Below are 27,414 nucleotides of genomic sequence, written 5' to 3'. Positions count from 1 at the left end.
AGAATCTGCATAATATCTGCCCAGGCCCTTCTGGCTTTCATAGTTTCTGTTGTGAAGTCTGGTGTGATTCTGGTAGGTCTGCCTTTATATGGAACTTAGACTTTATTCTTTGCTGCTTTTAATATTTTTACTTTGTTCTGTAGAGTTAGTGTTTTGACTATTATGTGATTTGAGTTTTTTTTCTGGTCTAGTCTATTAGATGTTTTGTAGGCCTTTTGTATGTTTATGGACATTTCTTTATGTTGGGGAACATTTTTCCTATGATTTTCTTAAAAAATTTTTCTGGACCTTGGAGCCTGGAATCTTCTTTTTTGTCTATTTCTTTTATTGCCTGATTTTGTCTTTCCATGGCATCCTTGATTTCTTAGATGTTTGTGGTTAGAACTTTTCCAGTTTTACTTTTTCTTTGAGAGACATATCAATTTCTTGAAGTGCATCTTCAGCACCTGAGATTCTCTCTTCCATCTCTTGTATTCTGTTGGTGATGCTCACCTTTGTGCTTCCTGATCATTTCTCTAATTCTCCATCTCCAGGGTTTTCTCTGTGTTTTCATTATTGATTCTAATTCTGTTTTCATTTCTTGCATCATTTCCTTCATCTGTTTGAATGTGGATTTCTGTTTCCATCATGGCCTCTATTTTTTGTTGTTGTTTTTCTATTCCTCTCTATATGCCACTACAAGTACCTCTACTTGTGCCTGTATTTCTTTGGCTGTATTTGCCTGTATTTCTTTGAGAAATTTGTTTGTTTCTTCTTTATGTGCCTCTAATATCTGGATAAGCCTAGAATTGAGAACATTTTCCTGTGTTCTCAATGAATTAGAATGTCCATTGATTTTGGGAGTTACTGGTGAAGCCTTGATGTCCAGATTTTTGATGTGATGTGTTCTTATGCTGACTTCTTGACATGTGATTATTTGAAATCTTTGTTGCTTGTTCCTGGAGTCTGTCCTTCAGATTGGTTCCATCTTTCTCCAGTGTCTGTAGTATTCCTCAGGAAGATGAGAGAGGCCCACCATATGGGTGTGGATGTTGTTGTTTCAGCTATAGCTAAGGGAGTAAGGTCACAAGGTCAGGTGCACAAGTGAGGGAGGGTGAATCCCACTCATATGAATGGAAGTGTGCCTTGAATGACAGGATGCTAAAGTGTGTAGATGCCTGGACTGTGGGGAGTACGCACAGGAGGAGGTGTGGATGCTGGTTCTGTTCACAGATACAATTCACATGGGCAGGTGCCCTGAATACCTCAATGACTTATAGGCCTGTTTAATAGTCCTACTGGTATTTAGATGAGTCTGGGCTCCAGGAATTGTTTGCCTGAACTCCCATGTTAGGCCCATAGAATAGAGGATACAATGTGGAAAATGCTGTCCCAAGAACGCACATGGTAACAGTGGGGTGTGGGTGGGAGGGATCTGATATCTGGCTTCTATCGTAGAGGGACCCTGGATCTGGGGCTCTGCATTCACTCACTTGAAGGCACACTCACTAATTCAGGCCTAATCAGAAAGCACAGGGGTTCCCCCTGTTCTCTCCTCTCAGATTTGGGGCTGTTGAGTCTGAAAGTGCAGCAGATCTGTCAGCTCAGTGGTGTCCACTGTTTCTCCACTGGTTGGGGAGACACTTACTTGTTGTAGCCACTTCTATTGTCTCAGTCACAGAACACGGAGGTTCCTGGAAGGCTAGCTCCCACCATCCCACCTCTGCCCATACAGGCCCAAATCTGAGAGTAGAGTACAGGCAGAACCCCTGTGCTTTCCGATTATGCCTTCAAGAGAGTGTGTGTGCCTTCATGTGAGTGCATGCAGAGCCCTAGATCCAAGGTCTATGTACACTAGAAGCCAGACATGGGATCCTTCCCAACCACACCGCGACACTGTGAGCAACAGAGAGATCCTTGGGACAGCATTCTCACCATTGAAGCCTCTGTACTGTGGGTCTATCAGTGGAGACCAAGCAAACAGTTCGTTGAGCTCAGACATATCTGAATACCAGGAGGACAGTAAGACAGGCCTGTAGGACTTTGAGGTATTCAGAATACCTGCCCATGTGTGTTGAGCCTGTGTGCAGTGCCAGCATATTCACCCCCTCTTGTACTAAAGCTCCACCCTTCCAGACATCTTCCCACCCTAAAACCCTGTTCTTCATGGCACATTTCCATGCACATACCTGCACTTGCACACTTGCACCTGCAACAATCTTCCCTTAGCTATAGCTGAAACATCACCATCCACTATTAAAAGGTGAACCTCTCTCATTTTCCTGAGTAATATTCCAGACATCAGGAACATATGACCCCAGTCTGAAGTACAGACTCCAGGAAGAAACAGGGAATGTGCCAGATAAACAGATGGCTAGAGGCCAGTATAAGAACACATCCAACAAATATCATGACATCATGGCTTCAAGAGCAACCCCAAATGTCAAAGGATATGCTAATTCATCAGAAATACAGGAAAATGATCTCAAATCTATCCTAATCCAGTTATTAGGGGCACATAAAGAGGAAAAGAATGGAGCTCTCAAAAAATACAGGAAAATAGCCAAACAAGGAGAGGCACATGTAGCGGATATAAAAAGGATTAAACAACAACAACAACAACAAAAAATAGAGGCCATCCTGGAAAGACAGGAATCCACATTCACACAGATGAAGGAAATGGTGAAGACATGAAAACAGAATTAGAATCAATAAGGAAAACACAAACAGAGAAAACCCTTCAGCTGGAGAACATAGAGAGAAGATCAGGAAGCACAAAGATGAACATCACCAACAGAATACAAGAGATTGAAGAGAGAATCTCAGGTGGTGAAGATATGCTCACAGAAATTGATATGTCTCTCAAAGAAAAAGTAAAACCAGAAAAGTCCCAAACACAAAACATCCAAGAAATCAAGGATGCCATGAAAAGACAAAATCTAAGAAAAATAGGAGTAGTTGAAAAAGAAGATTCCAGGCTCCAAGATCCAGAAAATATTTTCAAGAAAATCATAGAAGAAATTTTTCCTAACTTAAGAAAGAGGTGTCCATAAACATACAGAAGGTCTACAGAACAACAAATAGACTAGACCAGAAAAGAAACTCCTCATGTCATATAAGTCAAAACAATAAATCTACAGAACAAAGAATGAACACAGTGTTCATCCATACACATTGTGAACATATAGGACACAGATGTAACATACACTACATACAAGTAATGTATATGACATAAGTTGAACATACAGGCAGATATGTGACCACTCTATGAATAAGTATCTGTGTGCTCCTCACATACACAAAATTCATGCAAGCACTCACACACACACACACAAAAAAAACAAAACAAAACAAAAAAAAACAAAAAAAAACCACAAACAGGTTCCCACAGATGTTGGTTAGTGGCATTATACTCATCGTAAATCAGTGATCATCACTTTAGTGTTCTGGGTAGTGACATGGCCACAGTCCTGCAATTGAAGGAAAGTAAATAGGGTCAAAGCATGGAAAAGCCCTATTTGAAACAACTTATACTTCTAATTTTATACCAAAGAATGACTCTTGTGACCTAGTCTAGACCATGTAACCTTGGTAGTTGTGGAGAATCTTGAACTTATCCTCCTGCCATTTGATCCCAGTGCTGTGCCACCATGGCATATTTCAGGAATGCTGCAAGGTGAATCCAGGACGTTCTGCTTGGAACACAAGTTCTTCCCCAACTGATACATGTCCCCAGACATAAGCCTTTAATATGAGAGGCTCTCTGAACGTCAGTAGTTCGTAGATTAGAGGTGAGATTGTGAGGTCATTGAGATACATGGACAAAGGTCTGGGACCCAGTACTCCTCATAGACAGAGTCAGTGTCTCCCAAATTATCTTTAAGCATGTTTTTCAGAACCAGTTGTCAAAAATATCTTTATTAAAAGGAACCAGTAATCTTGGAGCTGTGATGATAATCATATAATAGTCCTTAAGGGTATTAATATATAAAACAAGGTCACAAGGATTAATTAATATGACCCCGGGATCGGGATCTTAAACCTTGTAGGATCTCTATGGCTTCATCTCTGGATCTTTTATACTTTATGAGGCAGGTTCTTGTCATTTCACTATGTTGCTTCGTTTCCTATAAATGTAACCTCTGTGGAAAGGTCCAGGCTGATACAAAGTGCCAGAATCTCATTGACTTGAGGCTGATCTGACATGGAGATCAATCTGATCATAATAAGTGTGATATCACTAAGCACAACATGGGAGAAGAAACCATCTCCCCAGGCAGCTGAGAACCCTAATACCTAGGCAGAATCCCTGGACAAAGATGCTTAATTTTTTTATCTTACATGGCCTTTTCTTTTTTCAGATCTCTAACTGAAACTCAATAACTGATACTGGTGAAGAACAAGGTAACATGTAATAAGCATTGCTTAAAGTGATGGATTCCATACTCTGTCTGTTACTTCATTTCCCCATGATACTGGAGATAGAATCCAAGGTCTCACTCATGCTGACCTCACACTGTGACCCTGATGAACACCCCAGTCCTCCTTCCGTTTTTCTCTCAAGAACCCTCAAAAGTACATTGTATTAAAATCAACAGATATGAGGTAAAAGGATCAGTAAGGGTCAATACCCTCGTAGAACATAAATGACCAGGTTGTAAATGGGAGAAAATTTATCTTCACTGCCCACTGATTTCTAATTACACCGTTATTATGGATGTTTAAGAATGTGACCAATGATGCTGAACTTCCAAGTAGATCAGAAAGGATGAGAAACCTTATCAGCTCTATGTCCTGGCTCAGACCAAGGTCTTGATACATTGTAAAAAGATACATACGCAGAATAGAGGAGTGTCCTCTCTATGAGGATGGAACCCCCTCATGGAGCAGCAGGAAATTTCATTTATCCCAGTAGGTGTCAGTGAGAAAATTCCAGTTCTGAAATGAAAAAGCAGACTCAGTCAAGCAGATATGACCCTAGGTCTCTTCCCTCTCTTCTGTCCACCTTTCTCTAATCTTTTCTTCCTTCTTTAATTTTTGTTTTCTGTTTCCTCTCCTTTCTTAGATCTCTCTCCATTTTACTGTCTCTTCTCACCCCTCCTCCTCTCACTTTTCTCTGTACAATTCTTCTTCCCATTTTTAGAACCTGTGAATCTCCTCCTACTTCAATTCAAAGCCATCACTGTCATCTTTATTCTTCTCCTAGACATTGTCCTCCTGGTGCTATTCCTAATCATTATACCCTTCTTCTTTTTTTTCTCCTTTACTCGTTTTTCTTTCTTTTTTCTTTTTCTTTCTCCTTGTAGTTCTCATACTCCTACTCTTGCCTTTATATATCTACATCCCCCTCTGTCTATCTCTTTCTCATTCTGAATATTGTTATTTCATCTTAACCAAAGGGGGCAGAGGGATTCAACAGTAGAAATGAGTAGGAAGAAGAACCAAGTAAAGTATTTAGGTCTGTTTAGATCAATAATGTGAGGAACAAGGGACAAAAAATGCTAAATTCAGTGTCTTCTTATCACTGTGATAAAACATCCAGGGTATGTATGTATGCATTATATATATATATATACATATGTATGTATTATATATATATGTATGTATTATATATATACATATACATACATATATATTTTTTTTACCAAGGGAAACAGGATAATTTAATGCTTTTCCAATAATAGATCTGCTAAGGAATTCACAAAAACTTGACTTAGGAATGAAAAGAGAGGACACTCATGTAAAATGTTTGGTTTAGAATTTCAACCTCAGTCTGTTGAGGTTGCTTCTTGATAGTTTGTCCTAGAAAATCAGCAGTAATAGCCACATATTTTTAGGAGCAGCTAGTATTAATTAGAATGTTGCTCTTAATTGAACAGCAATCAGTTAAGACCATCTATAGATAAATTTTAAATAATTTTCATCCATGGAAGCATTTTGCTCTTACAGATCTGAATCTTACACACTCACTCTTTGTATTTGGGGGCACACACAACTGCGATGGACTCAGGCAGCATCTGCTGGTAGCAAAAGTGGGTGTGTAGGTCCACACTTGATAAGAATGCTCTCTGGGTTGGATGGGTCTATGAAAACAAAAGAAGACAAGAATTGCTAGTGAGCATACTCAGTCCAGTCTGATCCACCAAGGAAAGCAAGCTCAACCAACTTCAAAAATTAGCCTCTACTAAGATTCCTGAAATCATTCAAGAGAAACACTCATCTGCTAGGTGGAGAAGGAAGAAGGGACAATCTGCTTTGTCCTCCTAACACATAAAACCCAAAAGACTCTAAGTATCTCTCTCTCACTTTGAGCTAGTCCCTCACTGAGAATAAGACTCTTTTATTCATCCATGCTTATTTATACTGAATGTCTAAATGGTAACCATTTCAAGTTTTGAAAGTCAGCTTCTAACCCACATCTGTTTCTCTGCTGCAAATAGCAGACAGAGTCTTTCCTCATCAACCTTTTGTATGAACACTAATAATATTGGTTCAACAATCTCTATTGGTCTTCAGGTGTCTGCCTTGACTCCTACTCTGATCCCCATGTGATTATCCCCTATGTGAAGAGGAGTCTCTTTTGCCCTTCAGATGTGGTACTGTACTAATGTTTATTGATTTACCCCACTTTTCTTTTCTTCTCTCCCCTTTTTAACTGGATCAACAGTGTAAAAACACATCAGGCAACTGCAGGGCAGAGTGGGGATAAATCCTATAGATACTAAGCCAAGGAAAGCAGAGGTAAAAGTTATCTATCTAGACATTGCATTTCAGGTAATGTTGGCATGGTGGGAGTCACATGTAGGATGTGACCACTAATGAAATCCAGAAATAGATGGTGAAAGTGAAATTCTATCTGGATGAAGGAAGGAAGGAATTTGGACTAGGCTCCTGGTAGGTTCCTGTTTCCTTCTCTAAGTTGTGCATATACATCATATTTATTCAAGGAGCTATTAAACTGTGCTATTCATGAATGTACACTCACAAGTTAGCTATATTCTCAATGTCACTCATTTGAAAATCTAAAATGAAGGCAAACAAAAAGTAAAATCAAGAAAATCAACATCTGTCTGTCACAAACAACTCCATATTTGCCTAAGGCTGAGGATCTGGCTTGCTTCTGTGTTTGTGGACCTATTTGCATTGCCCACGTGGTACGCTGGGGTTGGCTACCCAGAAGCTATTTAAGCTGTGGGCTGGCTTTCCCCAGGGTCAGATGATTGTTCAAGGTTCCTGAATAAACTGCATTGAAAAAAATAAAAAGTAAAATTTACCTAACCGAAAAAAAAAAGAAAATCAACATCAATAAGATAAAACCATGTTCATACCATCTGACAGTTCCCTCAAGTCTCAGTACTCTCTAAACCAAGTTCTGTCAAGAGCAGACTCATAATTCTCCAAGAATCTAGGAATCAGATGCACACCTTAGTATGACATTAATAACAGATTTCAAAAATAGTCATAAACTTCATCAGATGACTTTTGTTTTGAGGCACAGTCTTACTCTCAGCTCAGGTTGGTTCTGAAGTCACCATCCAGTAGCCTCATCTTCCTGAGTGGTAAAATTCCATGAGAGTGCCAATGTACTCAGATTTCTAAGAATCTGCTAAACCGTGAAGTCTCTACCTATCGTGGCCTAAAATTCATTAGCCAATATGCTCAAAACCCTAGCAGGAGATATGAATACTCTGCCTGCTGGATCCTGTCTGTGAGTCACATGCAGAATTAATTCTTCAACACTTCTTGCTGTGTGGCTTTGGAGAACCTCCTAACCAGTATTCCTGCAGCATTATTGCTGTTTCATCACCCACTATGTTCAATGTTCTTCTTGTTAGACCTCCACTACAGCTGCCAGGGAATGGATTCTCTTGCAACCAGCTCTCTCCATTTAGAACATTTCCTAGGCCAACTCCATGCAGAAGCCTCTAAGGTCCCTCCCCTGGTTTCTTCTGGCTTCTCAAAACTTCCTTCCAATGGCCATATAGATTTGATATATGAAGATGCCTTAAATTTCACACAGTAAGAATTATCTCCAATTCCAATCTCAGTCCTTCTATAAAAGCCCTATTGATCCATATGAGAGGATCACTGCTATCACCATGAGCCCAGCTAAAAGCCTGCTCTGTTCCAGATGCATCAGCCTCTGATCCTCATTCCTTGGATCTCTAAATCTCACTCTTCCTCAACAGATTGCTACCACCAGCTCATTGGATGTTAGCAGCCCCCAAACCTTAACTGATCTTCACATCTCAATCAGCCTTGTATCTTCTTCATTTTTACTTGTGGTCTATGGGTTTGGTCCTGAAATTGTTTTACCCATAATAACACAAACAGTTCACCCTCTACTCAAAAATCACCACTATTTTTTTCCTCCACCAAAGACAATGGAGATCATGGCTTTAATAGGTCAAATCAACAAATACATCTTATATTTTTCTGATACCAAACACCAATCCCAACCAACAGAACTGTTCAATGATGCAGGAGCACAGTGTAGGTATTCAAAATTGCCCCATCTCCCATGAACCCATTCTGGCCAATGTTTACAAGTCATCATAAGTCAGGTCAAGTCGGCCCCTCTTTTCTGAAACTCACAGGGACTCAGATTTACATCCTGAAAAATGTAGTCCCAAATGCCTCCTCTGAATTGGTACTAGGTTATGTGTGATCATCCATTTGTGTTACAAGCTAGACACAAAGGGCCAAATTTTGATTATTACATATTTTGTTATTGAGTTAGGCAAAACAGTAAGAATTTGTATTGAACTGAATATCATGAAGCCACAGGAGACTGCTTCAGAAATCTCAACTTCTTCTGTTCTGAGTGTAAGTATGTGTGTTAACTTAAAACCTAGAAATAAACCATGTGATTGTGGCTTACACCTTTCAATATTCCAAGAAAAGCTTCTTGTTCTCTGAGCTTCAGTATTTGATAATGAGAGAATCATTAAGAAGAAATCTCTAGGCAAGTTGCTGTGTTTGCTTGAAAATCAACAGAAGTATGTTCAGCAAGTGTAAACACTTGAAAATCTCACAGGTATGATCTCTTTGGGTGTGTTAAAAGAAAGTACTTCTTCATAAATACAAAATACAATCATTACAAATAACTCCTTTGTATTATTTAAAATACCGTAATTTATAATTTTGTGGGGACATGATCCCTACACCATGTTCCCTTACCTCCTAAGCAAGGTACTTTTCTTGACCCAGACTCTCAAGGTATGGGGACTTTGTGGACTTGCTTTGATTAAAAGGTAAAATTTAAAAAAAAATAAATACAATAGGAAATGGTCCTATGACTCACCCTGAACACTATTGACTGCATGTTTAAACAGAAGAATGAAATGGAGTGTATAGACTCTGTGCAGAGAAAGATTTAGGTAGGATATTTCTAAGATAGAAAAAAGAGACCCTTGTCAACAGGGAGGTTATTTGCTTACATGAATCCACCCTAAGGTGAGAAGCCCCAGTTCTTCTTGGATAAAAAACAGTTCCTCTTCATTGGTGGCATAGCAATAGTCAGGGCCCCCTTCCTGGAGGGGTATGACTATGTGCGTGATATGGTATTCCTCTCCTACCTGCCAAGACAAAATAACTTATTAAAATATTCTAGAAGTCTCAATCCCACTAGTTCATAACATAAGTAAGGGAATCCCTCACCCAACTGAATGACCTTTACTGTTCTCCCTCCCCTCAGCATTTCACAATCTTGGGGGCTCTTATAGGTTCTATATAAAGGAACAGATGCTGAGATGACCCTAAGATGTCCCTCTAGGCACATCCTAGGCCTATACTCCTGCCTGTAGAACTCAATATGTCTGCTCAGGAAGTTGAGGTGTTTATAATTTACATTCCAAGGCTTACCAGAGTAAGTGCTCAGAGCAGGGACCAAAAGGAATTAAGCCCTCCTTTTCCTTTTAGAATTAGTCAACATGAATGTCTACATGCCTCATTCCTGCCTATCTGCTTGTCTGCCTGCTGGCATGTTTCCATGGCCTACAAGACAGTGTCTCATTCTTGCTGTGAAGCTGGTTTGAACTTGTAGGAAGCCTCCAGCCTCAGTTTGGCAGCAACAGGAATTAAGAGCATTAGCAACCATTACAATGAAAATTTCTAAGTGTAACATTGAAACAAATGGTTCAAGGAATTCTGAAAAGCAAACAAACACAAAGTCATCAAATTCAAGGTTTCCAGGCCTTGTCACCCACAGTTCCTTCTGTCTGGTGAAGTCTATGAACACAAACATTAGATATGTTCTCTGACAGTCATGGGAAGATAAGGGGAAGAAACAACCTCAGATCAGGAAGGACTTTTCATATTTTTACCATGGATCCGCACAAAACTCCACAGGTCTCAATTTTCTTCTTAGTGTTCTTCCTTGCAGACTTTAGAAATTTCTCACATAAATCGTGAGGGAGGATCACAGGTCGTAGACTTCTGACTTTCTGAACTGCAATGAAAAAGAGAGAAAAGTCTTAGGCAACAAGGCCTCCTGTTCATTAGCAAAATTCATCTTGAGAGCCTGGGAGATAAAAGAAATGTCATTGGGATTCTCTCCAAGAGTCCTTCCCAATGATGGAATCACAAAGTGAGCCGGGTTTTGTTTCTCCAGTCTCTGGGTACAGCTGACTGGGAGCTGGGACCATGGACTTTATAGCCAGCTTGAATGGATGGAGCAATAGTTTTGAATGTAACTGTGAGATGAGTGTAGTTGGACCACGGAAGCCAAAGACTGAGGACATGGACAAGGAAATGCAACATTCTCTGTGGTGGTGCTCAGTGCTCCAGACTTCAGACACCTGTCCACCAGCATGTGCGAACTTTACTAGTGAGCCCTAGACTCACACCTGTGTGGCTGAGTCAGATGCAATGAGGACAGTTAGGTTTTAGACCATTCAGAAGTGCACCTGCCCTCCATATTTTCCCAGCATCCCTTGGTCCCTACCTGCTGCTGGGCATGTCTCGGGTAAGCTCTGACCTACTAGCCTGTGTTTTCCAGCCCAGAAACAGGGCCTTCCCCTCATTATATAATCCAGACATTTAGGTTCCCTTATCTCTCTTTCTCCTCTCACTCTACTCTCCTTATATCATTCCTTCCCTTCTTCTCCTCACTCTTTCTTCATTCTCTCTCTGTACATGCTTTTCATTTTCTCTCTCCCTTCTTCACTAGTATTGTATCCAAAAGCTTCTCCCAATAAATCTGCATTTCTATACTATAACTTCATCTTTAAATTAGCTCATTCCTGTGTTTAAAAGGGGAACCAATTTCACACAAGTCTTCTCCAAGTCAAAACTGTGGTTACTTGCCTGTGCTTTCCTCTGGGCCATTTTCCCCAGGCTGCTGGGCAGATGTTGATGTGCTTGGGGTGACGACCTTAGCATTCTTCTTGCTTGTACACTGCTGTGGTGGGCTGGAGGTTTGGGTTGGTACTGAGGAAGGTTGAGCTTCCTTTGCTGTTACTGTGCTAGGTCCTTCTTCCCAACTTCTGTTTTCTTTAGGTCCATACAATGGAAAAAAATGGAATAGAGTGTCAGCTGGATCATCCTGATTTATTTGTTTGTTTATTTATTTATGTTTAATGTTAGTTACACTTTATTTATTTTATATCCTAGCTGTAGCCTTCCTCATTCCCTCCCAATTCCAGTCTTCCTCCCTCATCTGCTCCCTGCCCCTCTATAAGTCCACTGATAGTCCACCAGGTACCAAAAGGAATTTAAGTCCTCCTTTTTCTTTTAGAATTAGTCAACATGCATGTCTTTACGCTTCATATAGGAGGGCCAAATCCTCTTCCATCTGACCCAGCTTATCAGGTTTCATCAGGACTGGCTGCAATGTCCTCCTCTCTGACCTAGCAAGGGTGCTCTTCCCTTGGGGCAGGGGTGGGAGGTCAAAGAGCCAGCCACTTACCTGTGCTTTCCTCTTGGTCATTTTCCCCAGGTCCATTGGCAGATGATGATGTGCTTGAGGTAACAAACTTAGTGTTATCCTCTACTGCACACTGCTGTGGTGAGCTGGAGATGTTGGTTGGTAATGAGGAAGGTTGAGCCTCCTTTGCTGTTGATGTTAGGCCAGGTCCCACTTTTCCAATTTTCTTTTCTTTAAGTCCATAAAATGGATCAAACGAAATAGTACAAGAACTGGAACATCCTGAGGACATAAAGTCCTCCCAGAAGGCTGCCCACTCTGCTGCTTCCTCCTCTTTCTGCTTCTACAGGAAAAAGATTTAGGCAAATACTTGAAATCTCAGAAATCTTGTCATCACAGAGATGAACAAAACCTAGATCTGTTCATGTATGATATCTCATAATCAGATCAATAAATCTGATGTGGTGAAAATCAGCCAGCAGCCCCCTACTCAGTTCCTATATGGCTGTCTCTAGGAATAGCTAAGTCTGTCTTCTCTACACTCCACCCATCTTTGTGTGTGTGTGTGTGTGTGTGTGTGTGTGTGTGTGTGTGTGTGTTGGCTGGTATGGATGCAAGTGCATTTATGTGCAAGTGATTGTGGAGCTTATTCATTAACTCTCAGACTGCAATGGAACATAACAAGACAATCCAAGAGGCTGAATAGCTGCCATATACTCCCACTGTCTCTGTGCTCCTCATACTGACCATCTCCATTAGGTATTTTTCATATTCCCTGTTGTATTTGTTTAGTAGTTTCCTCTTTAGAGTCTCGGCCCTGTCAAAAACGATGTTTAGGATCTGAAATACAAAATCAAAATGGAGAATTAGAATAGTTCTAATGTGAGAATAAAGGGGAATAAAACAAGTTGGGAGAAGCAGTAGTAACTCATGCAGAGCTTGAATGTGATTCCCAGTCATCCCTCTCCTTTTTACTGCTCTGCTGAGCCAGCATCTGACCCCTTTCCACCAAGTGTCAGGATCTGTGGATTTTCTTTGAGTAGCTCCAGGTTGCTCTGGAGATATTTGTTCATCAGCTTAGGCAACAAAGACTCACCTTGATGAAGTTCGATCTTCTTCCATGCACATCCCTTTTTCGGAGTTTTGGGCCAATGTTTATTTTTTCCAAATATAATCTAAAGGAATAAAGGAGAGTGAATGAGAAGTACAGAAAATGTTGACATGTTTAAATTAGGCCCAGAGGAAATTTGGCTTCTGCATGCAGGATTTCAGAAGATCCTAGAGTTCACAGAAGTGCACCCTGAAAGCCAGTATCAGTTTCCATCCCAGTGTATGGAAAGATATGTGCCATTACTGTAATATTAAACTGGCACATTCAACAAATATCAGCTGTTGAGAAGAACTGTTTGTCATCCTGGCAATCAGGAGACAGCACATAATTAGGGTTAATAAACTCCCAGATTCTTGAGGATACCCTACAGGGTATTAAAGCAGAGGCTGAGATTCATAGCCAAACTTTGGGCAGAGTGTAGAAAATATTGTAAAGAAGGGGGAGATAGAAAGACCAAGAGGAGACAGGAGCTCAAGGAGAAAGAAAATATCTGGGCATATGGATCTTTTCTGAGAGTGATGCTCCAGCCAAGGACCATTTATGGAGATAACCTACAAACCCTGTTCAGATATATCCCATTGCAGCTCAGTGACCAAGTAGGTTCCCTAGTCATGGGAAGAGGAACTGCCTCTGACATGAACTCAGTGGCTGGCCTTTGATGACCTCCCCATGAGGGGGGTGAAGCCTTACCAGGCCACAGAGGAAGCCAATGCAACTACTCCTGATGAGACCTCATTGAGTTGGATCAAATGGAAGGGGAGGAGGACCTCCCCAATCAGCAGACTGGGTGAAGGTCATGGGTGGAGAAGAGGGAGGGAGGGTGAGATTGGAAAGGGACCAGAGAGGGGGCTACAGCTGGAAATCAAAGTGAATAAAATGTAATTAATAAAAAAAATTAAAGAACTCATATTCATGAAGTTCTTTATTTCTGACCACAGAACCTTTCATATTTGTGTCTTTGAATAGGGAAGAAAAATTGTGTATGAACTGCCAGAAATATGATTAAAACCTGACATTGTCAAATTCAGTAACTGTCAGCAAATATGACGAAAATGAACAGGAGAGGAGCATAAGTTAGACAACAGTCCCAGAAAAGGAGATAGAAACTGCAGGTTCTCACGTGAGGAATTTGTGATAGAGAATAAAGGCTGCTTCTTCTTTTCCACATTTATCCAGGTCAGCTGCCATTTGGAAGAAGTCATCTCTAAGGCTCATGTAAGAAGCCTTGGAAAATGTTTTGTTGATTTTGATGTCCTGCCCTAGAGCGCTTAAGATCTGGAAACGCTCTTGGGGAGTTAAACTGACATCATCGTGTCTGAGGATGGTCTAAGACAAAAGAGAAGACAGGAAACATAAAAACCCATCTCCTAACATCCATCCTCCTGCTGTTCCAGCTAGGTAGTACACAATGTTTGCTTGTATGTGCTTCTGTGTGTGTGCCACATCTATGTGTGCCAGCTTGTGTGACAAATGGCTCCCTAAAGAAATTTGAGCAAATAAAACATCATTTGTTGTGACTCACCTCAATAAATTTAGAAAACAGGCATAGCATGGGATTACCTTAATATGGTAGTAAAGTGGAAGATTCCAGACCTAGGATCTTCCTAACCCTTGAAAACACAATGCAACGGAACAACAGGAACAACATGTAACTTAAAAACAGGCCCTTACGAACAGCCTGTTTATTGAGATTTGCACCATGACTTTACATAGCTGTTGGTATAATGTTCTTTTGGAATATATACCATTTACCTTTTTCATGCTGAGAAGCAGCAGAAAGAAACACACCTTTGAGAACTCTCAGCACCTTGGACTACAGCTTTGCACAATCATATCCTGAATGCTTTCAGGGGAGTCAGGGTGATTGAGAGCAGAAAAGCAAAGTATTCTAAAGAGTACCTATTTACAGTATTGACCTCCTTTCTCTATCCCACTGACAGTGTAAAGAAAAGGTGATATATTATCACTCTAGCTCTTTAGTTTAAACACAGACAAAGACACTAGGGTTTTAAATTTGCCAAATATTATTTCATATAAATTACCTTTATGGTAAAGTGCAATGAGACTTACCACATTTGTTGTTCCAGTAGTGAAAGGTCCTTTATTATCTAGACAACTCTGGTGGTCTGATTGCCTAGGTATCACAAAGTTCCCTCCTGTCAACAGATGAAAACAATTTTAGGAAAGAAGACCTTTGCTTCTCTGGGAATTAATGTTAATATACATTAAACTATATTTAACTTGTTGAAGTAATGACAACTATAGCCACAAAAATACAGGTTTTTTATCCTGAATTTTATTGACTGAGGCAGGATGGTAGTCACAACCTCAATTGAAGAGTGAACACTTAAAAACAATTTTAATTGAAAAAGCAGGAGTAAGTCATTGCTTTTCAAAATGATGAAGTCATTACAATGAAGTTAGATTCAAGATGGCTTCAGCTGCATGCATCCTACGAACGTCGGAGCACCTATAAGAAGCCTAAGAGACCCATGAAGGCTCAGAGGAGATACATTGCAGCAGAACACAGGTCTACAGAGAACACACTATCTTTAGAACAACTAAAAATGCCATGTCTATGGAGATTATGTTTTGAAAATGTGGTGACATGAAAATTGAGAAAATAAAGATGGCTGACCAGAGCCCCAGGCATCGGGCAAAGAAAAGTTAATCTAGAGCCACAGTAGCTGGCACTGGTGGAGATGGATAAGGGTTCATTTCCTGGACAGGCCTCCTCAAAAGACCTCCACTGTCAGTGTTGTAGCTGGAGGCCATGGTGTTGCCCATGGTGCTTGCTTCATCCAGAAACCATGTGGCAGTGCATGTTCTTTTAGCCTCTATGCCAAAAAGAAGATACAGTTTAGGCAGGCTGCCATTGAAGAGAGTTCTTAAAATGTGGAATTGAGTATATACCATATGTGCCTTTCTGAGTTTCCTCACTTAAGATGATCTTGTCTAGTTCCCACCATTTGCCTGAAATTTTAATGTTTTCCTTCTTTTTAATTGCTGAGTTATTCCATTGTGTAAATGTACCACACTTTCTGTATCCATCCTCCACTGAAGGACACCTAGGTTTTTTCGAGATTCTGGCCATAACAAATAAAACTTCTATGAGCATAGTTGAACAAATGTCCTTATGATTGGTGGAGCATGTTATGGGTAGTGGTATAGCTGGAGCTTGAGGTAGCACTATTTCTACTTTTTCTGAGAAAGCACCAGATTGATTTTCAAAGTGGTTGTACAAGGTTACATTCCTACCACATTACCCTTTAGTGGATATTTACCATGTAGTATAGGATAAATATATTAAAATCTATAGTTGCAGAAGAAGGCAATGCAACCACTCCTGATGAGACCTAATTGACTAGGATCAGAAAGAAGGAAAAGACCTCCTCTATCAGTGGACTTGGGGAGGGGCATGCAGGCAGGGGATGGAGGAAGGGAGGGATTGGGACTGGAGGAGGGAGGGAACCACAGAGGGGATACAAGGTGAATAAAGTGTAATTAATAAAGAATTTAAAAAAATAAAATTGAGAAATGCAAAAAGAAAAAATATAAATCTAAACAACAAGGAGGACCCTAGGGAAGATTCTTAATCCACATTCAAAAGGACAAATTGATAGACATCAGCAGTAGGAGAAGACAAGGAAAAGGACAGAGGCCTTCCACAGAGTACCTCTGAAAGACTCTACCCACCAGGATATGGAAGCAGATGCTGAGACTCACAGATTTGGGGCAGATTGCTCGAATCCTTATGGAAGAAGAGGGAGATTGAAAGGACTGTAAGGGACAGGAGCTCCACAAGGAGGTCAACAGAGCCAAAACACCTGAGTGCAGTGCGGGGGAAGGGGCATGCAGGGACCAGTATTCTAACCAAGGACCATGAATGTAGTAGACCTAGAATCCCTGTTCAAAGAGAGCCGATAGGCTGTTCAGTTTCCATCTAGGTTCCCTACTAATGGGTACAAGAGATGCCTAGGACATGATCTCAGTGGCTAGCTCTTTGATCAGGATTGGTGGCTTCTACTTGGGGGTGGGGTCAGGATGGGGCAAGAAGGAATTCAGTTATCTTTAAGGGCCATGGCACTGAGACTTTGACCATGTTTCAATGATTGGATGACCAACACATATTTGAATGGATGTATTTTTTTTTTATTTATTTTGAGTGTGACATATGGGTAGGAATGTAAATCTTGGAGCAATGGAACAGGAGGGTAATGTAGGTTATATGAAATTCTCACATAAACAATAAAATAATATGTTGACAATTTTTACAATGACCTTTAACATGGAGAAAAGATTCCTTTAAAGGAGGGCTGAGTTTTACTTTGTAAGGCATGCTTTCCAGGTTCTTATTATGTAGCAGAGAATTCTAGCCATGAACTAGTGGTTACACAGCTACCTCAGACCACCATGAGCTCAGGTGACACCTCTCAACAAGCAGTCCTGGCATTAAAATTACTTTTAGAGAGTTTGTCTGGAGTACCAGAGCAGGAAACACAGCTGCTCTTGAGTTCCACACATGAAACACAGACCCATTTCACCATCCTGAAGGCCCAGTTTTAACTGTAAACACCAGGACCAGGATGGGTTGCTCACTGACCCCTGAGTGGGACACAGCTGCCTATCTAGCCAGGTCAGCAAGGCAACCCTCCTCATAGAGGGTTGGCAACACTGGTGTAGAACTGCACCAGCTTTCAAATAGTATCTTGCCCCTCCGTTCACCTTTTACATACAACTCTCCAATCCCCCATCTTTTTCAGCCAAAACAGTGCCAGGAATTCTCAGGTTTCCTTCTGTTTTCCTTTTCTTAAAGATTCAATACCCCAGGGAACCCTAGACCCTGCCAGTTTATATCAAAAAGAATGTGAAGGTATATTTAGTGAGTACATGAGTAACTGCTGAGTCAAAAGTCACAACCCTAGGGAATTTCAGATCCAAGACCACAATAGGAGACCATCTTTCATTCTGTACACTCCCCTTATTCCCATATCATTTTGAAGATTCCCAACTTAGGAAGATGTCCAATTCAATAAACATAAAAGATTCATTTCCTACCTGACATTGTCACAGAGGGAAATAGGAGTAAAGGGATAGGGTCTGGATAAAGGGATGAGATAAAAGCCTGTTGGGTTTCACAAGAAAAATTCACATGTGTACAGGATCAGAGATACTGGACACTGAGGAAAGTTTGTTTACTTGTCTCCATAGAAACCTCAAGATTCTATCAGGTGCTGATTGGCTGAGAGGGAGAGTGATGTCATGAAACAGGTAAAAGCCAGTAACAGTTTCATGAGCCATGTATTAAAAGGGAAAGTGGACACTCTAATTGAGTGAAAGGCTGAGCAGCCCTACTTGCCTCAATCTGGGCAGCTGAAAGCACACAACCCACAAATAACAGTTCCTGTTTCCAAGACTCTTAGTTCAGGAAAAGTGTCCCATCTTTGTTTCAAGTAATCATTAATAAAGTCTTGTGTCATTGACAGGTGACTTTGACATCATCTCAGATTTTATTAGTATTTGTTAAATGCATAGATACGTCCTTACTCAGAGAATTAGTTACTGTGAAAATGCCCCCTGACCACGGCAACTCTTTAAACAAAAAGCATTTAATCAGGACATTAATTATACTTTTACAGAGTTCATCCTTGATATCATGCTAGCAAGCAGTCATCTTGCTCTCATTAATCAGCAGAGTTGAGAACGTTTCATACTGAACTACAAGAGGCAGGTAGAAAGACATAGACACAGAGAGAGACAGAAACAAAGACAGAAACAAAGACAGAGATACAGAGACTCCATTCTGTCTTGTCGCTTAAGTTGACATATTAAATCTCAAAGCACATGTTCCTATAATACAATGCCAATAGCAAGTTTATTATCTAACAAGCCCAACCCTCCTAACTCTTCCCATTCAGTTCCTCATTGGAGACTAAACATGTATATACGTTAACTTCATGGGGACATTCCTATTCAAGTCACCCGGATGTGGAAGAAGATGGAGGGAGACCTCTAAGCTGAATGAAGATACTCATCCTGATAGTTTGTCATTCAATATAATGATTATAGTCACAGCATCTTTAAAAGCCCAAAGGACAGGAGTGACCTGCAGAGCTGGGTGGGAATCAACTTCTTCTTAATCAGAGCACCAGATGACTGAAATAAGGAAATGAGCTAATGGGAGACAAAGTTCTATAGAAAGGCAGGTTTATTGGAAACAGTTCTCAGGCATCATGAGAAAGAGAGAGAGAGGGAGGAATGGAGGGACAGAAGAAGCTAGGGAGGGAAGGAGGAGTTGTGACTTGTTGGGTATTTGTTCTACTGGAGTGAATTCCACAGTTTGCAACTGCCCCAAAGAGTGAATGAGACCCTTCTTTCCCCATCCTTACCATCCACTGTCATGATGTGTTTTGTTGATGTTGGCCATTCTCATTGTGATTAAATTTAACTCTCACAGTAATTTAAATTTTGTTTCTTTAATTGCTAAACATGTTACCAAATATTTCTTAGTCATTTTTTACTTCTGCTGAAAGCTCCATATTTAGATCTGTAATCCAATTCTTAATGTATCATTTTTGGTATTTTGTCTTTGCTTTGGGGTATTTTTATGATCTGAATATAAATCCTCTATGATGTGTGTTACAGGCAAAGATTCTCTCCCACTCTTAAGGGTCCTTTCTTTTTTCTCCCCTCAAATGATTGTTTCCTCAGTTGTATAGAGAAATTTTATTTTTAGGAAGGGAATGAATATAGGGAAAAAAAGAGCCCTCACACACTGTTGGTGAGATTGCAAACTAGTAGAGCCACTAAACCAATCAGTGTGGAGAACTCTCAAAAAGGCTAAAAGTACATCTAGTATATGATCCACCTACATTACTTTTTGGCATATACCAAAAGATCTCAACATCATCCGAATTCTACATACCTACTCTGCCATATTCTTTTGTGCTCTGCTCATAATAGCTGGGAAGCAGAAGCAATCAAAACCTCCATCAACCAAAAATGGATAATGAATGTGTGATACAGATTCACTATTGAATATTATTCAGTTATATTTTCTTTAAATCCTGAGCTTTCCAGGTAAATTGATGAAACAAGAGAAGAACAAACTGAGTAAGGTAACCCAGACTCACAAATGACATATGTTCTCTCTAACTGGGGGTTTCTAGCTCCAAATATTCAGGTCGGAGAAATACTCAAGAAGAACTGACAAAACCAGACCTGGAAAAGGGACCATTTCCAGGGTAATGGGCTTGGGGAGCAATAGAGGAAATAGCAGGATACACATGACCTGGATGGGAAAATTGTTAAAAGAGTGTCATCTTAGGAGGAGGGAAGGAGGTAATTTCAGAAGAAGGAAGGAGGATAAAATAGTGAAAGTATACCTGACGGTCATAAGGAACATTACTACTAACTGGTTGTCTTTATAAAAATCTATGAAGATTGAGGTTTGGTGCCTCACGCCTTTTAACCCAGCACACAGGGAGGCAGAGAATTGCTGTGAGTTTGAGGCTGGACTGTTGGACAAAGCGAGTACATGACAGCAAGCCTACACAGAGAAACTGTCCCTTAAAATAAAGAAAAAAAAAAAAAACCCAAATGATGTATGTAATTCAGTGCATAAATATACACATACAGTTTAAGTGAACTTATGTCATCTGAGATGAGAATGCACACTCTAGGAGCCAAAGCCCAAAAAGAAGAAGAAGGAGGAGGAGGAGGAGGAGGAGGAGGCGGAGGAGGAGAAAGGGGAGAAGGAGGAGAAGGAGAAAGAGAAGGAGAAGGAGAAGGGGAAGGGGAAGGGGAAGGGGAAGGGGAAGGGGAAGGGGAAGGGGAAGGGGAAGGGGAAGGGGAAGGGGAAGGGGAAGGGGAAGGGGAAGGAGAAGGAGAAGGAGAAGAGCCATTCCCTCTTTACAGTCATTGTTCAGTGCTGACGAAAAGAATCAAAAACCATACAGCCTATTTTTACTGCTTTGGTTGCTTGCTAAAGATGCAAGGTAAGAATTGTTATTGCTGAAGACCCTAGGCATTCCAGAAAAAAAGGCCTACATATCCCAGAGCTGAAACTGATCTGAATGCCTCCCTCACTCAAGATTAGCTGGCATGGTACCACAAAGTACCTTGTAAGCTTCCAAAGGAAAGAGGCAAGCAACCATACATATCAACTATGAACCACAACAGTGACCCACCTGGCATGATGACCATAAATGTGGAGTAGTGGCATGAATAATTTTGAAATAACCAACTGCTCAGTAATTGGACTTCAGACCCACTCCACAAGAGGGAAACCATGTCTGGGACTGGAAATATGGCCACCTACTTGGTGCTAGGGAAATCTTGGATCTTAGAGAAGAACCTCCAACTACCACTTTATTAAACCATCGATCTCTAATGACAATTTTTAGCATTTGTTCTTATACCAACAAATAATTCCCCCCTATAAAAAATTAGAGAAAGAGCATAGGTTCAGAAGACAGAGGGTGGGTGGTACTAGGAGGAGAAGAGGGAGGTGGCAGGAGAGGGGGTAAAAAGTGAATAAATTGTAATCAATCAACAAATCAATCAATAAGAAACAATGTGATCAACGTGTTAAAATTTAGAGATCTTCAGGATTGATGGCTTCTGCTTGGGAGTGGGGCCAGAGTAGGGCAAGTTTGAACTAAGTTATCTTTAAGGGCCTTGGCACTGAGACTTTGACCACGTTCCAATCAGTGTATGAACAACACATATCGAATTCATTTTTTTTACTTTGTTTTGAGTGTGACACATGGGTAGGAATGTGAACCTTGGAACAATAGAAAAGGAGTGTAATGTATTTTTTTTATAAAATTCCCAAATGAGCAATAAAAATAATTTGTTGACAATATTTATAATCACTTTTAACAGTGAAAAAAAGATTCCTTTAAGGGAGTGCAGAACCTTACTTTGTAAGCCATGCTTTCCAGGATCTCATTATGTAGCAGAGAATTCTAGCCATGAACTAGTAGTTAACCAGCTACCTCAGACCCAGACTCCATGAGCTCAGGTGGGACCTCTGAATAAGCAATCCTGGCACTAGCACCTCTTTTAGAGAATTTGTCTGGAGGACCAGAGCAGGAAACACTGCTACTCTGAATCCTAGACATGTAACACAGACCCCTTTTTCTGTCATAAAGGCCCAGGTTTAACTGTAAACACCAGAACCAGGAGGGTTGCTCAATGACCACTGATTAGGACACAGCTGCCTACCTAGCCAGGTCAAGGCAACCCTCCTCACAGAGGGTTGGCAGCACTGGTGTGGAACAGCACCAGCTGTCAAATAGCTCCTTGCCCCTCAGTTCTCCTTTGACATACACCTCTCTCCCCATCCCTCTGTTTCAGCCAAAACAGTCTCAGGAATTTTCTGGTTTCCTTCATTTTTCCCTGCTCTTTTATTAATTTTTTAAAATTCTTTATTAATTACACTTTATTCACTTTGCATCACCCCTGTGGTTCCCTCCCTCCTCCAGTCCCAATCCCTCCCTTCCCCCACCGTCTGCATGCATGTCCCTCCCCAAGTCCACTGATAGGGGAGGTCTTCTTTTCCTTCTTTCTGATCCTAGTCCATTAGGTCTCATCAGGAATGGCTGCATTGTCTTCTTCTGTGGCCTGCTAATGCTGCTTCCCCCTCAAGAGAAGGTAATTAAAGAGCAGTCCAGTCAGTTCATGTCAGAGGCAGTTCCTGTTCCTTTTACAATAGAATCCACGTGGATATGGAACTGCCATGGGCTACATCTTTGCAGGGGTCTTAGGTTATCTCCATGCATAATCCTTGGATGGAGTATCAGTCTCAGGAAAGACCCCTGTGTGCAGATTTTTTTGGTTCTGTTGCTCTCCTTGTGGAGTTCCTGTCCTCTCCAGATCTTACTGTTTCCCACTTCTTTCCTGAGATTCCCTGTGCTCTGCCCAAAGGTTGCCCATAAGTCTCAGCACCTGCCTTGATAGTCTGCAGGGCAGAGCCTTTCAGAGGTCCCCTGTGTCAGGCTCCTGACTTGTTCCCTCTTTTCTCCTTCTTCTGATGTCCAGCCTCTTTGCCTTTCTGGGTAAGAATTGAGCATTTTAACAAGAGTCCTCCCTCTTGATTAGTTTCTTTAGGTGTACAGATTTTAGTAGGTTTATCCTATATTATAGGTCTATATGAGTGAGTATATACCATGTGCATATTTCTGCTTCTGGGATAGCTCATTCAGAATGATCTTTTTCTGATCCCACAATTTACCTGCAAATTTCATGATTTCTTTGTGTTTTTATTGCTGAATAATATGCCATTGTGTACATGTACCACAATTTTTGTATCCATTCCTCCACTGAGGGGCATCTTGGCTGTTTCCAGCTTCTGGCTATTACAAATAAGGCTGCTACAAACACGGTTGAGCAAATGTAGTTATTGTGCACTTAAGCCGCTTTTGGGTGTATGCCTAGACGACCCTAAGATTTCACCTTACACCCATTAGAATCGCTAAGATCAAAAATCAAGTGACAACACATGCTGGAATGGTTGTGAGAAAGGGGAACCCTCCTCCAATGCTGGTGGGAGTGTCAACTTGTACAACCACCCTGGAAAGCAATCTGGTGCTTCCTCAGACAACTAGGAACAGCTTTTCCTCAAGATACAGCATGTATCTTGTAACATATAAACATGTAAACTCCTAGGCATATACCCAAAAGAGGCTCAAGTACACAATAAGGACATTTTCCCTCCTCTTAAAGACTCAATTCCCCAGAGAACCCTAGACCCTGCCAGCCTATGATATAAAAAAGAATGTGAAGGTACATATTGTGAGTATATGAGTAACTGCTGAGTCAAAAGTCACAACCCTAGGGAATTTCAGATCCAAGACCACAATAGGAGACCATCTTGTCATTCTGTACATTCCTTAATCCCACATCATTTTGAAGCTTCCCAACTTAGGAAGATGTCCAATTCAATAAACATAAAAGATTCATTTCCTACCTGACATTGTCACAAAGGTGAACAGGAGTAAAGGGACAGGGTCTGGATAAAAAGATGAGATAAAGGTTTGTTGGGTTTCACAAGAAAAAAATCGCGTGTGCACAGGATCAGAGATACTGGACACTGAGGAAAGCTTGTTTACTCGTCTCCATGGAAACCTCAAGATTCTATCAGGTGCCGATTGGCTGAGAGGGAGAGTGATGTCATGAAACAGGTAAAATCCACTAATACTTTCAGGAGGCATGTATTAAAAGGGACAAGTGGACACCATGCTTAAGAGAAAGGCTGAGCAGCCCTACATGCCTCAATCTGGGCAGCTGAAAGCACACAACCCAGAGAGGACAGTTCCTGTTTCCAAGACTCTTAGTTCAGGAAAAGTGTCACATATTACTTTCAAGTAATCATTAATAAAGTTATGTGTGAATGATATGGGACTTTCACATTATCACAGATTTTATTAGAATTTTATTAGAATTATTAAATGCACAGATATTTCCTTAGTCAGTGTAGTATTTACTGTAAGAATGCCCCCTGACCAAGACAACACAAGGTCCCAATGTAAAAGTATAAGTAAGGTCCCAATGAAATGCCTTTGTCAAAGGCATTTCATTGGGACCTTACTTATACTTTTACAGAGTTCATCCATGATGTCATGTCAGCAAGCAGTCATCTTGTTGTTGTTCTTCATCAGATCTGAGATCTTTTCATACTGAACCACAAAAGGCAGGCAGAGAAAGAGAGAGAGAGAGAGAGAGAGAGAGAGAGAGAGAGAGAGAGAGCCAAAAACAATGGCAGAAACAAACAGAATCAAAGACAAGGGGTCAAAGACCAAATTCTGTCTGGTCACTTCCTTTGGCACACACTCAAAGCACACACTCCTATAGTACAACCCCAATAGGAATTTTATTTTCTAACAAGGCCAACCCTCTTAACCCTTCCCAGTCAGGTCCTCATTGGGGACTAAACATGTAAAAATGTGAACTTCATGGGAACAATCCAATTCAAATCACCAGTAAATGGAAGAAGATGGAGGGAAACCTCTAGGCTGAATGAAAATAGACATCCTGATAGTTTGTCATTCAATAAAATGAGTAAAGTCACAGGAATTTTCAAGGACCAAATGACAGGACTGACAATCTCCTTGGGGTAAAATGTGGAATATTTACATAAGGGAGTATTATTCATTTAAAAAATGACCTCATGCTTTGTTCAGCCTAATGGATGGAAACAGTAAAAACCATTCTGCGTGAAGTAAATAAAATGCAGAATGATAAAGACGGTATGTATTCACTTATCTGTTGTTTTATTCATTAGATAAATAAAGCCAGTGTAAAATCCAAACAAGAAGAGAGGTTACCTATAGAGCAATTAGCTGGTAGGTGACACTTGGAAATCCCTGGGATGGGGAAATAAAAAAAAAACATTTATTTTTTTTTTAGGGATAAACCTCTTTATTAGTTGTTCAATAAAGTGGTTGTCTCTGAAACTACCTATACACAAACAAAGAAAATGGACTCAGCCACATGTTTTCATTATTTTGTGCATAAACATGTATAACATATATACATACATACTTGTGCAGGCTGCACCAAAAAAACTGCTCCAACTGATGCCATAACAACAAATAAGAAGGAAATGTCTCCTCTTTAGTTACTTAATACAAGAATATGTAATGAAACTAAAAGCATCAATTAATATTGAAACATATTAACTTTGTCTCTTCAGTGAAATTTTTAGTGATTTTTATGGACTAATTGTTTTCCTTATTCCACTAACATGATCTTGTAATATTGTCTGGAAAAATATAAGATTTTTTTTTTAATTTTGGAAAAAAACATCACTTTCCCTACTACCTTGCATCCCTTTAGCCTTACCCATGTATCTTTTTTTGCACCCTTCCCATACCTCCATTAAAATAGATAGACCTTTTCTTTGGTTGTCATTGTTACATACATGTATGTACCTATAAAAAAAAAAACATTTTACATGTGGCCTGGGAAGTGTTAGGGAAGGGAATGGTGGATAAGGTGATAAATAGCAAGAGAGATAGTGTAGAGGAAGAAAATCCTGAATGATACAGCTGCAATAGAGGGTCATCTGAGAGTTGATTTGGAAAACTACTGAGGTGGAAACTTTCTGAAATAATAGAAGGAGATCCTAAGGAGGTCTCCTAAAAATGGGAACTGAAGTTCCAATAAGCCACCTCCTGTGACCAAACCAGTCTTCCACTTGCTGGACAGGGATGCAGTTAATTGTGTTGGTGGGCCAGGACATCCTAGGGAATTTTTCAATTAACCAGGGTGTTGTTATCAAAATATATTGCTCTCTGCTAACTGATAGGCCAGTGCCATATTCTTCCATCCACATAGATGCTTCCTTCTGCATTAAATGGGATTGAAAACAAAGACCCACAAGGAGATATTATGCAGAGAGAGACCTTAAAAACACAGCTCTAAATGAGATTTCCTTATGAAATTTTCCCTTCCCTCAGAACTCTGGGAACCCTGCACAAGAGGAGGCAGGAAGAGTGTCAGATGTAGAGGGAATGGAGGACACAAGGGAACAAAGCCCTCTGAATCTGGTGGTCAAAACTCATGAGCTCACAGAGTCTGAAACAATTAGCATTGCGCCTACACAGTCCACACCAGGTCCTCTACAAACATAATACAGCTTTCAGTTTAGTATTTTATGGGACTCTTAAATGTGGGAACAAATGTGTCTCTCATTCTTTGGATATCTCTTAGGCTTTTTTCCATCTTTTGTTTGGGCTTGCTCCTTTTTGATATGATAGATTTTGTTTTGTTATGTTGTATTTTATTTTTGTTATCTGTTAAAAGATTGTTTTTTTTTTAATAATGATGGACAATAAAGTAGTGCCTGGATGAGATGAAAGTGAGGAGGAACTGGGTGGAGTTGACAGATGGGGAAAGAGCAATATGGGAATATTCAATTAGAAAAGAATCTATTTCCAATAAAGGGGCAATGTAAAATAAACTTATTGTTTAAGTGGGCATATGGAGAATTTTGGAGGCTGTAGCTCAATCATTATAGATTTACCTCATATATGAAAAACTCTTGAAGTGATTCCTTAGTTTTGAAGTAAAACACAGGGTTTACACAATTTTTTTTACATTGATTAATTTGGACATAGTTCAAATCAGAACATGCTGTCCAGAGGTCTTGATTAGATAATAAATTCCATTTCCACCAATCATCAATGGCTTTTTCCCAATGCTACCTTTGGTAAAAAAAATAATGCATTTCCTGCTCTGTTTCCCTGCTGTGTGTTCACTTTGTACAAATATGCGCAAAACCATATATATCAGTTTCTAAATGTCTGTGAGCCTGGTGTCATGTGAATCTAATTCTAAACAGGAGTGTACATTCTACAGTTATGCACTGATGGGTTTGTCATTGACAAACGTTGTTGATTGTACTCACTTCAATGTCAGATAAGAAGTGTTTATGGTTACTTACTGATGGCAA

General features: G+C 40.3%; 1 protein-coding gene across 1 annotated transcript; it reads right to left on the bottom strand.

The window, feature by feature from the left end:
- Positions 1-3,392: 3,392 nt before the first annotated feature.
- Positions 3,393-14,717, bottom strand: LOC132655341 (STAM-binding protein-like). The gene is made up of 11 exons (XM_060388333.1): positions 14,709-14,717; positions 14,077-14,282; positions 12,942-13,020; positions 12,593-12,685; positions 11,888-12,188; positions 11,287-11,472; positions 10,305-10,429; positions 9,420-9,557; positions 5,950-6,062; positions 4,818-4,917; positions 3,393-3,449 (listed from the first exon to the last, which is right to left on the bottom strand). Exons 1-11 carry the CDS (start codon positions 14,715-14,717, stop codon positions 3,393-3,395), a joined length of 1,407 nt encoding a protein of 468 aa, XP_060244316.1.
- Between the last annotated feature and the right edge of the window lie 12,697 nt (positions 14,718-27,414).

Source organism: Meriones unguiculatus, chromosome 7, assembly GCF_030254825.1.
Source record: "Meriones unguiculatus strain TT.TT164.6M chromosome 7, Bangor_MerUng_6.1, whole genome shotgun sequence".
In the NCBI taxonomy this organism is placed as follows: Eukaryota; Metazoa; Chordata; class Mammalia; order Rodentia; family Muridae; genus Meriones; species Meriones unguiculatus.
Note: the sequence above shows the minus strand (reverse complement) of the source record. Positions and strands in the feature narration are given on the sequence as shown.